Source organism: Athene noctua, chromosome 2 (assembly GCF_965140245.1).
Source record: "Athene noctua chromosome 2, bAthNoc1.hap1.1, whole genome shotgun sequence".
NCBI classification, from domain to species: domain Eukaryota; kingdom Metazoa; phylum Chordata; class Aves; order Strigiformes; family Strigidae; genus Athene; species Athene noctua.
Genome location: NC_134038.1, coordinates 62,165,883 through 62,181,770, shown reverse-complemented (window position 1 = coordinate 62,181,770; position 15,888 = coordinate 62,165,883). Strand labels below are relative to the sequence as shown.

The window sequence follows — 15,888 nt, the reverse complement described above, 5'->3', positions numbered from 1 at the left end:
ATGAATAAAATACTTGAATCTTCAGTTAAAATTGTTCTAGATTACAGGAAAACAAGAATCATGTCAGTTTAAGAGATTGTGGAAAGTAACATTTATAATTTTATTTTTTCTAAATTTTGAGACTTACATTATTATTGATATATTTATATAAGTATATTACCTTTAATTGTTTCCTAAGAGTAAATGCAGGCTCTCATTCAGGTAGTACATCTTCTTGGGTCAAAAAGTGGTATAGAGCACAATTTTTTAATCACTTCATCGTTTGATGGATTCTGTGTTTATTGACAAGGTAGAGTAGAAATAACATTGTTGTAACCACAATAATGTAGAATTAAAGATCTAACTAAAAGTGGCAAAATGAAGTCACTGCAAACATTTAAAATGTTGCATCATCCTAAAACATGCGTAGCTGAATACAGATAAATATACACAGATTCTAAACACGTTGTTGCATTGTGAAAGGTGTTTTAAACAGATCTAACTCTAAGTCCTGCTCAAGCTTGTGCAGGCTATTACTAAAGCTGACAACTGAAATATTAATTTCTGTTGTCAGCTTTAGTTCAAATTACATTTGTATATACATTTGTGAATTTTAACTAGTTGATTCAAGCTTAGTTTTGACTTCAAATCAATCACATAGTTCCAATTTTAAGCAACTCCATAAAACTATGGTCTGCTGAGGTGCAAAAATGCTTGCAGTTGTCCTGAGAAAAATCCATAAAAAATGTGAGCGTGGCTTGTTTTGACAAATTTCAACATGAGTCACGAATACTCAGGATTCTTACACCTTCGAACAAGAATTTTCAAGCTGCATAATTTTGATCCCAAAATACTATCTCATGACATGTTATCACAAATAAATTCCAGACCTTAAGACATTGCTTTTTATAACTAGTCACAGAATTATGATCTCTAATATATAGGAACTGTCTTCTTTTTACATTTTATACTCCCTGAATAATAGATAAATGTCGAACTGCAGTGTTAGAAAAATTATTTTGGATACATGGCACAGAATTCTGTTTGTTTCTACTGATGAAACCTAAAGATCCCTGCTTCATTAGTTATCATATTATTCATGCATAACGCTAGAGATTCATTAGTAATGAAAACTTTACTCTGAGGTAGATTTTAACAGGAATTTAGAATCTCTCTGATGCAACTGCACTGAGATCTCAAACTTGGTTTTTCTTAGAATGTGAAAGTAAAATGCACACAATGTTTTTTGTATTTCTAAAGTAAAAACATCCTGTGAGAAGGGCACATGGTACACAGAATCTGAATAAAATCATGTTATACTGTAGTCACTGATGCCAGTGTTCTTTGAGATGGACCGTGCAGCTCTCCTTATTGTAGTTCTCCAACTTTGTGGAAGTAAGATTGTTTTCTTGTTCCTAGCTAACATCTTTGTTTCTCTTATCACATCATGACAGATATGACCACAATTCACAAGTGTGTTACTGTGTGGTTCAAACAACTCTTAACTGTTCAATAATATTCACAAATTAGAAGTAATAATTTCTAGGGTTTGGGATTTTTTTTTTTTTAGTGAACTTTTTCTTCAGTGTTTTGGTGGTTGTGCTGCCAAAGTTGTTTCTGAGTTTTTCTGTATTTCAATTTTCAGTTATGTTAATTCTGAAACTGAATTTCTGTTTGTGCCTTAGCCAACGTGGAAGGAGAGTTTGTGGATTCAACTGTAAAACTTACTGAGAAGGTGAAACTGGAGTGCATATATCCAAAAAAAGCCATGATAATGCAGACATCCTGGATGAAACTTAATGTAACTCATAAAGAAAATATCGCTGTCTTGCATCCAATCTATGGCATACATATTGAAGACAAATACAGTGGCAGAATTTATTTTGAAAATGCTTCCAGGGAAGACAAGTCCTTATCCTTCATCAAGAGCACTTTGGAGGATGTTGGTCTTTACTTTTGCTCCATTGTAACTTACCCAGATGGAATTTGGGAAAAGGTAATAGAAATTATTCAGACAGGTAAGTAAATTTCTTGTTCTTTTTAAATGTCTGATATATGCAAAACAGAAATCCATGCCAATTTAGGGAATATCTGGCACCATAATTTTCCTTTTTAATTATATAGCATGCAGAAATGGAGTAATTTTTTGGGAAAAAACCCTAGCATGACAGAAAAAGGTAATTTTAAGAGAAGCAGGCAGTAAGAATGGGAAATGGAGGAGACGGACAGAACTGACAATAGCAATGTATTACATAGAAGATTTCAGTTACTAATGGTCATTGCTACAGTGATATTTCCATTGGGCCAAGGTTGTCATAGCATTTCAACAAGCTATAGGATCTCTTCAGAGTGTGAAATTGCAACTACCCGTGAAATTACATTGATGAACGTTGTAACTACCCATGCAGGATACCATATTTTTATCATTATGTTATATGGTGAAGGCATTCCTGGTCTGAAACCAGAATAGTTTCTATTCTGGAAGCTCTCCTGTACTTGCTTTTTCAGGAACAAAATAACTATTTAGGAATGGTGTTGCAACAAAAGTGAGGGAAGTACAGAATTTTAAATGCAGGAAAAAGACCTTTTCTTTAGAGGCTTTTATAAAGATGACAAAGGGAAGAAGGAGAGAAAAAGATCCAGCTATGCCCATGCACTTTCTGTGTAGCTGTCCATGTACTTTCCAATGGCTCTGTAATTACCTGACCATTCATCCAATTCAGTTTCTTTTCCAGTTCTATGAATAAGAGGAGGAAGAACACTTTTCTAGCATTTTCCCATGCATGCCTATTCAGCATTTGTCAACTCTCAACTCTGGTGCAAAATATCATGCTTCTCTGATAGGAGAGAAGTCCTTAAAAGATCATTATGTACATATGATAGAATAGGCTTCAAAAGATAAATAGTTGCTTGCTGGTTTGTTGATTTGATATTGTGAGTGTAGAAAGAATCTGTTCCTCTTTCCCATTCTCCAAGTGAAAATAGACCCCATTCAATATTTTATTGTATTTCCCAGCAAGGAAAGAATGGATTGACAGTAAAAATTAGTTTCTATCATTTGAAAGACCAGAAGATAAAAATAACAGTTCTTTTCCTAGCCTCGTACCTTCCGAGTCTTCATTTCAACCTTATTTTATCTATGCTTTTTCCTGCCTGCACCACTGAAGTTTTTTGAAACTTGATTTTAGCCAGCACATTTGTTGATGGCACTAATGAAACAGGAATCCCAATCTGTCTTTCTGTCTCTGTTAGCTTTTTGTTAGTAAACCTTGCTGTTTATCAAATCAGAAATTAAGCCACGCACAAATTATTTCCCTGACTTTGGAAAAAAAAAAAAAAAAATTCTGTCTCCCCTGGATTGTTTAGTTAGCTAAGTTTGGAATTTAAATTATTTTCCCATGTGGCACATAGGCATAGACATACAATTCACAGTCATTTACATGTAGGAGGAATGTCCTGCTAGTGAAGGAGCTGAGTGGAGTCCCTCAGGGTAGGCTTGCAGTCCAGGTCAGTTCCTCAGCTGTGATTCTCTTAGTGGCATCTCTGAATGCTTGTTTCACTCTGGTGTCTTTTTTGTAATGTAAGGAATAATGTTACTAAAATAGTATTTCCCTAGCTTCTTTTTCTCTGGTAGTCCATTTAGTGCGCAGTATTATTTCTAGTGTAGACATTAGAAACATACTTTTTTGGTTGCATTCATTGCTGTTTACAAAAAAGAACAGGCAAACCAGATCTCTCATGTGGTTTAGTCCAACCTGAGTTGTGGCAGTGCTGAGCCCTTTTCCACATTGCGTTAATCTTCTCTAAAATCCTGAAAGTTAGATGCAGTAGAGATCTGCAAACCCATTTAGTCCTTTTCCTAATAAAGGCAATACCTATCTCAGCTATTTGTTCCTGAATGTATTGGCTAGGGCTAATCTGAAATGATGCAAGAAACAAGACAGTCACTTTACTGTAGGATGTTAACCTTCAGTCCAATGCCTTTATTAGGCAACCCACTTACAGATTTCAGCACATTGTAAACCACACAAAGAGTGGATCAGTTATCAGAGGTATGTTTTTTAAAATGATATTATGGAATTCAGTATTCTCAGTATGTAGGATTTCTCTCTTGGTTTAAATATACTAAATCAGAAACCTAAACCAACAGTAAACCCCTCATTTTTCAGGTATACCAATTTAATCCTACTACAAAGAGAGATAATGTTGAATAGAAATTAATCCTTTTCCATGTAAAGAATCAAGGTTTCTGAGAACAATCCTGTTCAGATCCTGATAGATGTGTATAAACATGATCTTTATAAATACTGATCTGAAGAGAATGAAGTGTATCAACAGAGAAGATAAAATGTCAATCTACAATGAAAATTAAATAGGTTATTAAAACCAGATTTTAGAGAAAGTATTTATTTATGTAGTAGTTATAGTAGAATTATCAGTCAGGCTCTATCTTTGTTTACTAGCACCTTCATCACTAAATATTTTAAACTCCTTAGATGACATCTTGCTTTGATTAAATAAACAGTAAACTTCAAATTCACTTCCATGAAGCTGGTATTTTAGCTTGCTGCTGACACTAGATAAATAATTTTTCTTTGTCTTCCAACCTATAAAGTTAGGACACTGATGTTCAGTCTTCAAAGTTTTTTTATTCTGCACCAGGGACAGATCTTTGCTAAAGGTGAGTGTTAGTCTCATAATTTCACTGTACATGGATCTTGTTCTATAGGATTAATATACACAAATAGGAATCCGGTATTCACCAGAATAAAGAACTCTGCCTAACATACTAGAAAGGTAATTTAATAAGCAATTAAAACTTTTTCCAATTACACTGTTTTCTTTAGTTAGGATTTATAATTTATTGATTCTCAATAGACATTACTTTTCTAAAAGCATTTACCTACAGTACCCCAGACAAATAAACAAGCCACTGCAAAATCCATTTCTTCTGTTTACAACAGTTAATCAACAAACATTTAATAGACTATTTTTTTATTTTTTAATGGAATTGCATGATGTCTAATTATTTGCAATTTGTGGTTTTAGTTTTAAAGATTGGTTGGCTAAACTAACCTTGTATCTGCCTTTAAATGGATGCAACTTTCTGGACTTATAATATTCAACATGAAACTTAAACTTTCTCTGCTAAATCCGCACAGATTAAGTTAAATTGATATTAAGATTTTTGTGTCAATAAAAACTGAAGCCTGGTTTATAATTTAGTTTGTGCTACTAGGGCACTGAAAATAGTCAGGATTTATCTATACTGACCTGTTACTATGGGACCCAGTGACATTCTTGCACCAGTTTAAGTAAGGAAGTATACCACTGAGGAATCTGCAGCACATTCCTTAAAGAAAGCTGGCAACAGAATATAGATATAGAATATGTGATTGGCTTTCAGAATTTCCATTGAAAGGAAATAAATAGAAATAATGCCATATGGCATTACATCCATCATGGAGATTCTTAACTAACTTAAAGTATAAGGTAAAATGTTCTTCACATGGTGATCACATCTGCTGGATGTTACATAAATTTGGATAAAGTATCTTGGGTTAGCTTGCTTGCAAAACAATAAATGTTTTTGCTCTCAAACTGTTCAAAGTTGTTCTAGTGTTTAATTCCTGGTAATCAACAGAGTTCATAGGTCTAATTCTGCTTTCCGATGTGCTTTGTATAATTTTTTTAAAACTACAAATGCAAAGTGAATAAAATTGGTATGATTGTGATCTGTCAACATTTGTAATTTTTATAGTTTGAAGACTCATTGCTGATGTTTAATGAGTAAATATTTCAAGTATTGTCTAATGGTTACAGTAGTGACACTAAATCTAACAACTCAAGTGTTAACAAGACCCTGACACTGCAAGATCAAGCAGTTAAAAAAGTTTGGGGATCATCACTTGCTGTTTTAAACAAAAATACAGAAAGAGAAGAAATAAGTCAAGTATTTGAAAAGCATTTACTCTTTAGAGTAAAGATGTCTTTATAAATAAAAGGTCCACTTGTTACAGACTTTCATATGTGATTAAAGATGCTATTGAGTGAATAAAAGTTGATAACAGATCTGCAGTGTATGAGGAGGCAAAATAATACTGGAGAAACTATTTAGGACTGCCCCTGGCTTAGTCTCTGGTCACAGAACAGCAGTTCACTCCACCATGGTCTGGGTAGGGTGAATGTGATTCTCAATAAGGGACAAAAGTTTAAAAAAAAAAAAAGAAAAAAGCTTAATCCTGGAAAAGCAATGGCTGAGCTGTCATAAGTACCTGAGATCTGAGGAGACAGAGGAGCTTATAGCTCTCATTACAGAGGTTTTTTCTTGGTGCACTATCTTAATTGCATCACTGGCTGATAGAAGACCCTAGAAATGGTGATAAATCACCACTTATATAATTTTTAATTTAATTATTGTAGTAATTGATTTTTTTTTAGTAGATTTGGTCTTAGTTTAGTCCTGGGACTGTAACAGCATACATAATAAAAATGCTAGCATATATTTTGTTCTTTTTGCATTAAATTTTGGTTAAAAATTTCTTATGACATCTGTGAAATAGGTGAGAAAGAACACTTGCAGACTGCACAACATCATCCATGCTTTCTTTATTGGCAGTTACTAAAACAGACAGAGAAGCAATGATATGTAGTTTATTTTATTGGAAACTTCACATATTATGTAGGTACAGGATATTCTTAGAAGTAGATGCAGTGTTGAAATTCTGAACCATAATTGTGAAGAACTTGAGAATATGTTCTGCCACTGTTACACGTGAATATATTGGCAAAGAAGAGTCTAGTTTTCCCGCAGGAAGATTCTTGCCAGCTGGGTGAATCTGTTGCTTCTTTTTCCCTTAGTGTGAACATATATCCAACAGTTTTGAGAACCGAATTCAAGGGATTTTTTCCCTTAATGTTCTCACATTTTATGAGTCACAAATACTCCTGCACTAAGCAATCTAAACTCATACTGTCAGAGAAAACTCCCTGTACATTTTCTGATAAGATGTAAAGATTATGTAGAAGTAGTCAGTAGTTTTATTTCTCCTTTCTTAATGAATAGTTTATGGATGAACTGTAGTTTCTTATATACAAGATTTATGTGTATTTTGAAGCATTTTTTTTCTCAGAAGTTTTAGTTCAGTTAAGTATTAAAATATTACTAGTTAGACTATATTCTGAATAGAATGAGAAATATTCTTTTGATATTCGTAGTGACTTTTACATTCATAATGTGAATGATGCGAGTTGCATAATTGGTTGGGTTGGGATTTTTTTTTTCTGTTATATGATTGGAAATAATTTTTACTGTTTTTTTCTTAAATTCATGAGTACATCTGTGTTTCTGCCGATCAGTGACAATGGACCATTTCCTCAGGGGATATGTTTTGCTAGCAACTCTGAATAAGAACGGAAGTTCATTAATAGAGTATTTAAATGTCAGATATACCATGAAGTACTCCCATATTTTAAATAGAGTGATCAACCCCTTCTGTGATAGCAGAGAGCTTTTCTATTCTTAGCTAGTGTGATGATAACCATGCCACTCAGCCCTTACTTCTATATTAATGTTCTTCTATCTGCCAAAAGCAGCACATTGCATAGATTTTTTTCAAGTCCCTATTCACCTGAAATAGCTTGCTTTCTATTTATCTCTGTCTCAATTTAGAATGTGATTCATAGGTCTACAGTGAAACATTATCAGCCCTTTAAAGCACATGAAAGCAAGAACTAATCCTGAGGGATCTTCATTCTTCGACTCTCAGACTCAAAGCTCCCCAGAGCAAGAGCTTTCTCTGTATTTTACACAGTGTCAACCACATTGTCAGCACCTAATTAGAAAGCGAGAGGATGGAAGCAAGTGAAGCTGCCTTTTTCACACCTCTGCTGTGATTATTGACCTGTTAAATGCTGCTTTTCTTACTTTTTATCTTCTGTGAGGAACTAAGGATTGGATGCCCCTTCAGTATAAAAGGCTAAGGAAAACCAAACCATCCCTGTTGGGAGTAGAGCAGATATGTCCTCTTCCGTTCTGAAGGAAAAGCTTAGATTAAAAGGAATTATAGAATTGTGGAAAACTCAGGCTAGAAGAGACATTCCAAATTCATGTCATCCATCTCTGTTTTCTGAGGCAGGATAAGCATATCTGTATCATCCCTGACTGAGTCCCATGTTGGAAATACATGCATAATACTCTTGTGTAGTCATTCTAGCGCTTAACCAGCCTTACAAGGAGGGTTTTTTTCCCCCATTATATCTAACCTAAGCATCTCTTGTTTAATACTGACTTTTTTCACTGTAGTCCTCCCTTTGAAAAAAAAAAAGGAGGGCTCTCATGTTGCCAGCCTTCAGTCATCCTTCTGTACAGTTCTTTTAACCTTTCTTCTTGGTTCCTGAATCTAAATTTCAACATTCTTGTTCTCATCAGAATTTTCTCCAGTTTGTATACAACCTCATTAAAATAAGATACATAAAATGAAACACCAAGTTCCATCTAAGGTCTTACCATTGCTAAATGAAGAAGAATAATACCTCCTTTTTCTTGTATACGACTCTCAGTTGACATAGCTAAAAATTTGTCTTTTGGAAACAGACAATGTGATGACATTTTTCATTCTATTTGGCTAGCAATCAGAGCATCCAGATCCTTTTATTCAGCACTGGGGATTTTTTGACTTTTTTTTTTTTTTTTCCCCACTTTTCTTGTTTGTACTCCTTACCATTTTGAATGTTCAGTTACTAAGAATAATGATGCTGTTATGTACTCTTAGTTACTTTGTTTGCATTAGAATATGCTATTCTAAGGAAAAAAATGTAACATTCAGTACCATGAGGACTGCTGTGTTTTTATGAAAGATAAAATTAGAAGGGTTGTTTTACATGTTCTCTATAAACTTTGTTTTGATGAACATGCATTGCATGTCAGCTGGATATTAACTGAATTGCTGTTGTATGATAATTTGGGGATGACTCTCACTTCTTATCTGTTTATCTGCTGGCCCAACCCTCTCTCTTGGGAGATTTGTGGCTTGCCTGCTGCAGAGAGACTGCCAAGGCTTGTCCAGTTCTCAGACTTCTAACCCCTGTGCTTTTCCACATGTAAACCAAAGATGAGTCCAGGAGAGACCTGGAGCACATCAGGCAGGACTACATGGTGCTGGTGGCCAAGGACAGAGGAGGCTTAAGTGGTGTCTCCTTGATCCTGCTGAAGAAGGGCAAAACCCTGGGAAGAGGGAGTGGATTCTGTGGGTCAAAACTCAGTTGCATGGCTGGTGTCAACAAAAAGGTGTTACCTTTTATTCACCATGGGCCTTTTTTGATGATCAAGGTCTGCTAAGAAGAGACAGGATCCACCTGAGTTTGTGGGGGAAAAGCATTCTTATTAACAGGCTGGTGAGGGGAGCTTTAACAGGAAAATGAGATGGCAACCCACAAGGAAGTGAGGAAGTGGACTGGGCTGACAAGAAAATGTGGGATTATATAGACAGAAAACACCCTGAAAACTACAAATCAGGGCACAAGGGTGACTATTCCAGGTATGTCCACACAAATAAGGAAATGCTGAAGGGACACATTGTGGGGAAGCTCTCACACCTTTTCTGTCATATCAGCATGACTAGATGACAATACGAAGTGTCTGTACACCAGTGAATACAGCATGGGTGACAAACAAGGAATTTGAGCTCTGTGTGCAGGGCTACAATCTCACTGGGATCACTGAGACATGGTGGGATGATGGTTCACGTGACTGGAGTGTTGCAATGGCTGGATAGAGTCTCTTTGGGAAAGACAGGTTGGAATAGCAGGGAAGGGGGTTTGTCTTTTATGTGAGAGAGCAGTGTGAATGTGAGAAGTTCTGCCTAGGGACAGATTATGATCCATCTGAGAGCTCATGGGTCAGGTTTAGCAAGCAGAATAATACAGGTGATGTGGTGGGTGGTTGCTACCGCCTGCCTGGTCAGGGTGATCAGGCCTGATATAGATGAGGTCTCCATCAGAAAACTGGAAGAAACTTCACATTCTCTGGTCCTCATGGGAGAGTTCAACCACCTGGTATCCATAGAGGAGTAACACAGCAGGGCACAGTCAATCTGGTAGGCTTCTGGACTGCATTGATGATGACTTCCTCACTCAAGTGATTAAGTAGCTGAAGAGAGGAGGCACTCTGCTTGATCTCAGACTTGTAGAGAATAAAGAACTTGCTTGGGTTGTGAAGATCGGGCCACATAGTAGACTTCATGATCTCAAGAGAAGGGGATAAAAGCAAAAAAAAGCAGGATCACAACCCTGGCTTTCAGAAGAGCAGACTTTGGCCTATTCAGAGATCTTCTTGGAAGAATGACAAGAGTGATGGCGAAAAATTTTTTAAGGAAAATCTTCTCCAGTGGTCCATCCAGACAAACAGGAAATGAAGTAAAAATGCCAGAAGGCCTGCATGGATGAACAAGAAGCTCCTGACTAGACTCAAACATAAGGAGCATTAGAAGTGATGGAAGCAGGGATAGTTGACCCAGAAGGAGCCTTAAAACACAGTCCAAGAATGAATGGGTGCAATTTGGAAAGCTAAAACTGACCTGGAGTTGAATCTAATGGGTTATAAAAAGTTTTTTTTGGGGTAAGTATTCCCTTACCTCTATAAACCAAGAATACTTCATCTTCTCAGCTACTGTTCCCTAATTCTATGCCACTGCAGCCACCACTAGCAAATTCAATTTAATTCAAGTATGGTATTATCTCTGATATCAACCATAACTGTTATGAGACCCACTAGTTAAATCCAGATACAAGAGTTTTATAACTTTGATTTTTGTTTTTCAAAGTGTAAATGTGATGGATGAAATTTGGAGACAGTGGAATTTGAAATCATTACAGGATGCAATTGCAGGGGAAAATGGAAATTTCACAGTGACAGCTCTGGAAATATTCAAAGTTAGGGAGATAGTATTAATTTATCTAGGATGGACTGAATAATATTTTATTTGGGGAAATATAAGTTAGATTATGGAATGAACAGACGTAGGTGAAAAGCAGAGGGTTATAGAAATTACAGATTCAGATAAACTTCCTAATACTCTAAAGTAAATCACAAAGAGTTGATTAATATTTAAGTTCTGAAATTTTCCCATCTGAAGAACCTCTTTCTGCTGCTTATATTTCTAATGATGAACGTTTCTTTCAGCTGGCCTGTCAGACAGGAGTATAATTTATAGCTCAATAAGGACAAAAAGAAATGGAAAGGAAACATTTGGTAAAAAATACTGACGATATATTGATTTCTTCCATTTTCTTACCTGGTACCAGGATGCATAACAAACTTATTATGAAATAAACTGTATCTTTCCTTCTTTTTCAATATATTTTCAGTTCATAAAACTATCCATTAAAAGTAATAACTAGAATCTGAGATGCAGGGCAGCAATTTCCCACAGTGCCTCCTCATGCTGGTGCTCATGGGAATTATAATGCTTCTGGGGCTGTGCAGCTTAAGTGTGTACCCTGTCCATTGCCTTGGCATCCTTGACTTTCCCTCTTGAGAAACACTGGTTCAAATAGTTGTCCTTCGGAACCAGTTTGACTTTACACACCCTTTCCTTTCCCTTCTCTTATCCCCTGCCTGTTTTCTTCTGTGTGGTTTAAAACATGATATCCTCTGCTCTGCCTGAAGTCTGACCCTCAGGAGCCTCGTGGAAGATATGAGCAGGTAGCCACAAATACACACATACACACACACGCACGCTGTGACATGCGGTTTCTCAGTATAGCATTTCTCTTTGTCCGCTGTGAGACAATATGAGTCATTAACAACAAGTGAAGGCTGAGCACAGTATTCTGTGTCAGTTCTGCTCATTGAACTCCTCTTGCTGGGAAATTCTCTTCATTTTGAACTGATGAAATTCCTGGAGAGGATGAAAATTTGAAATTCTGACCTCTTGTATCTTCAAGACTCTCCTGCAGGCAAATCCTGGCATAGTGCATTATATGCTTTTATCAGATGACTTCCCTGACAAGGAAATTCTCCTTGCTGGAAGTTAACGAACATTTACACCTGAAGATAGGATGTTTTTCTCCCTCTTATTAACATTCCTCTTTCTCTCTCTGGCTTCTCCTTTTCCTTGCACTCTAGATAACTAAATTTCAGCTTCAAAGAGTAAAATAGCAACAAAGAGCAAAACAATATGCAAACAAACTGGAATTGGCAAATGAATTACAGTTGCATGCTAAGTGTTTATAATGTCACACAGAATTAATAATTAGTACAGAAAGATTCACCAAATTGTCACCATATAATTCAATATATATTTAAAGGGATGTTTTAAGTGTATAGGAATATAAACACTTTCATTTTAACTTTTATGATCCAAATATGGCTATTAGAAAAATGCATTGTTTTCAAACACCACTTCTGAGTCTGAGTGTAGAAATAGTGTCAGTAGCACATTAGAAATCAAGATCTTTACTGTTCAAACTTATTTAATAGCTATTCATCCACATTGCCCTGTCCCATCCAAAAAAAGGGCAAAACTATTATTTTAGAAACTCAACAAAAATTGTGTGGTATGTGCTAATAGAGTTGGAAGACATTAGTTTAGGGGCTAAATATAATTCCATATTTATTCAGGAAGGGTGAAGGGGGTCACTCTTGAAGTATTTTCTCATTTGCAAGTTGATTTTCTTGGTGAGAAGAAGAGTTCGGGACAAAATTCATCTTCATAACATTTTAACCTTCCTTTTCATCTGCAATTTATTTTGTCACTTCTTATTATAAGCAGAGGAAGAAGACTATGTTTGTCTGTGGAGCTTCAGCAAACCAAGAGGGACCTGAGAACCTGTCTCTGCTCTAGAGCTAAGCTAGTCTTGCAGTTTTGGAAGATCTGCTAAGGTCATTAGGTATTTCTGACGGAGAACATTTCTTCCTAAGGGTAGCTACTTTGAGGGTACCTCTGCTACCATCAGTCTGAGCAGTGTGAACTTGTCCTGACCTTGTGGTACCTGGGAGTACATGGAAAATGTTTGTGTGCGGGGATGGCTGAAGGTAGAGTGTGACTCCCCATGTTTGTGGCTCAGCGCTGTGTGTACTTGCCTGCAGCCACTGATGTAACTGTATAAAACCAGGTCTGGTAGTACTTAACCTCTGTTAAACTTTAAGCCTCAACAGAGATGCAGAAACATGCTAAGCCAGAAGAGTGTTTCAATGCATTTTATTTTACTCTGCTGAATTTTGTCTTTCTGAAGTTGCAGAATGGATATTGAAGCATGAATATTGCTTTCTTTGTCTATGGTTTTAAACCAGGAGGAATGCATGAGATTTATGTGTAGTCCAGAGTGAAACACTGGAACCCTGTGTAAAATTATAAATCTGGGACTGGTGAAACTTACAGTGAACAGTAATTAAAATGTCATAGATACTGATTTTAAAAATTAATGAACAAGCTGAAAACAAATACAGATTTCTAAGCAGCTTTCCTCTGAAGAAACAAAACCAACCGGAGACTAAAAGAACAAAAAAACCCAACTGAAGTGGACAGGACAGGAACCAAAATGTAGAAAGCCTGAAAATCTCTACCCAAAAGAATGGAGATCAAACATGTATATAACATTTATTTTGACTCTTAATTTCTTGTAGCAAAGGCAGGAGGGGAAAATAAAAAAAAAAATTAAAAAAAAATTGCGCCATTATTTCATTTTCCTTCCAAAAAGAATTTCTTAACTTCAATAATTTCCTTGCTGCAGTGTTTAAGCTTAGCTGATTGATCCTTTAAATACCCGGAAGTTGATTTTCACTCTTTTATACCTCTATATTTCTGAGACTGGTTTTCCGAGAAAAATATTGTAAGATAATGTTTTTTAAAAAATATGAAAGCTTACATTTTTTGTCCTTTAAGTGTCTTATAGACCTAGAACAGATAGAAATATGTATAACTGCACAATATGATAACATCTTGCCAAAAGAGAGTCAGGGGGGATATTAAACACAGAGCACTTTACTAAGCAGAGGCAAATGCCCCTACTGTGAGTGCTGTCACCTCCTACTTTCTGTCCAGGAGGCAAGATGATGTAGCCATGGAAGGGGCAGAGCAGGTAGCAGTGGCAGTGTCTGGAATGAGCAGCAGGCAGGGGAAATCTATTTTTATCAGATGCAATGATAATTTTTTTTTTTTAACATTTCTGAAATGTTCATACATTGTGTGTCACCTTGAGTTGTGTGTGTGCGGGGGCGAAGATGTGTGGGTGTGCTTTTTTCCCATAAAAGTATTTCTCAGAGTGGGAGGTTCTCATCCCACACTTACCAGGCTGAAAGCAAAGAAACTGTGTTCAGAAAGGTGTTGAATAAAGAAATTGGTTGAACAGAGGAGAGGGAGGATGAAAGAACTATGCTGATGTCAAAATAAAATGGGACAATTGCTTAAAACAAAAGCCTGCAACACTTTAGTGTACTTGGAAGATTTAATTAGAACTATGTAGGCCTAAGTCTCCACTGCTTGTGCCTTACATAATCATTTAAGTTGTGCAAGGTATTATATTGTAAAAAGGGGAGAGATTTGCATCTTTCATCAGCAGTGAAAATACTTGAATGTTGCTGCATGGTGTCCAGTAAAATACACATGCAAAGCAAAAAAATAAAATGTGTCACGATATCTGTGTTTGAAAATGGTTATGATAAAATTTACAGTCACCAAGAATCTCAAAACTGTTTCTATTTTAATTCAGCTGTTTGTACATAGTTCTCACTTTGTTATTTATATACCAGCAAATTATACAAATATATCAAGATATGTACCTGGAGATTCTTCACTGAAGTTGTAAGGCACCCATAGCTTTCTAATGTACCTATTACAGTGTACTACACTATGCTGTAGTATTATATATTGTTGGGAAACTGGGATATCTTGTTTGGCAAATATAGCACCCGAAGTTAACTAAGAAATTAGAAGACAGAATGGATATTCATTGTTTTGGTGGAAAACTTTTTATCTGTTTTTTCGCAGTTCACTGTACGTATAATGTCCATTTTTCTAGCAACCATCCAGCAGAGCATCGGGGAAGAAGGCTGGTTGTTGGTTTCCCTTTGGGTCAGGTGGGAATCGTCTGAAAGGTGGGAGTTAGCATCATCATACACATGATTTCCCTAATAAGCATGTTTAGATAGGAGGAACACCCTGAGTTCAGGGTGCCATTGACATGAAATGAATAGGACAGCAAGAATGGACCCAGGAACAGATGGGGAGACTTCAAGGCTCCTAAGAAGAATGTGAGTAACAGTAGGGCTTGTTCATAGCAGAAGACAGAAAAGACTTCACAATGAAGACAATACTTATCAGGGAAGAATATGTGGATTGTGTAAAGCAGGCAGTTGTTGTAAGTTAGTGGTCTGAAAATTGGGACAGGAGGAAAGGATGTGACCTCTAAGAATATGATGTGCAAGAGAGAGAATTGATTTCAATCAACTTTCCATTTACCTCTCTTCCCTAGCAGACTGAATCTGAATCTGCAGATCTGAATTTGCTAGGTATAAAAAATTTACTGTTCCAATGTAATGACTTGAGGGACTGTGCTTCAAGAAACGTATTTTGCAAGTGTAGAGTCCCATCATAGTAGTTATTTAGTCTAATTTGAATAATAGTTAGACTTCCATGAGTAAAATCTTGTTGGAACGGGCTTGATATCTTAAATGATTATCAGCCTTGGCAGTTGTCTTCAGTAACAGAAATTTAGCTGTCTTTTTGGCAAGCTGTCCAAGGAGTTAATTAGCTTCAGTGTAGTACTTTCTGTTTAGTTTAGTGAATTTATCTCTCTTCTGTCCTTGTCTGTCATTAACTTTCTGTCTCCTTGATTGCAGTCTACATGAATCTTCAAGTTTTTCATTAATTTTTTTTTTTTTTTTAGGCAAACTCATTAGACACAGTC

The 15,888-nt window shown here is 36.1% G+C and overlaps 1 protein-coding gene across 1 annotated transcript in view; it reads left to right on the top strand.

Annotated features, from left to right (window-relative positions):
- Window positions 1–1,328: 1,328 nt before the first annotated feature.
- The window catches only part of CD226 (CD226 molecule), a 32,491-nt gene continuing 17,931 nt past the window's right edge, over window positions 1,329–15,888 (top strand). Inside the window, exons 1-2 of the mRNA XM_074897474.1 lie at window positions 1,329–1,374; window positions 1,665–1,997. Coding sequence (XP_074753575.1) covers window positions 1,329–1,374; window positions 1,665–1,997 — 379 coding nt within the window. The remainder of the gene's footprint in view (window positions 1,375–1,664; window positions 1,998–15,888) is intronic.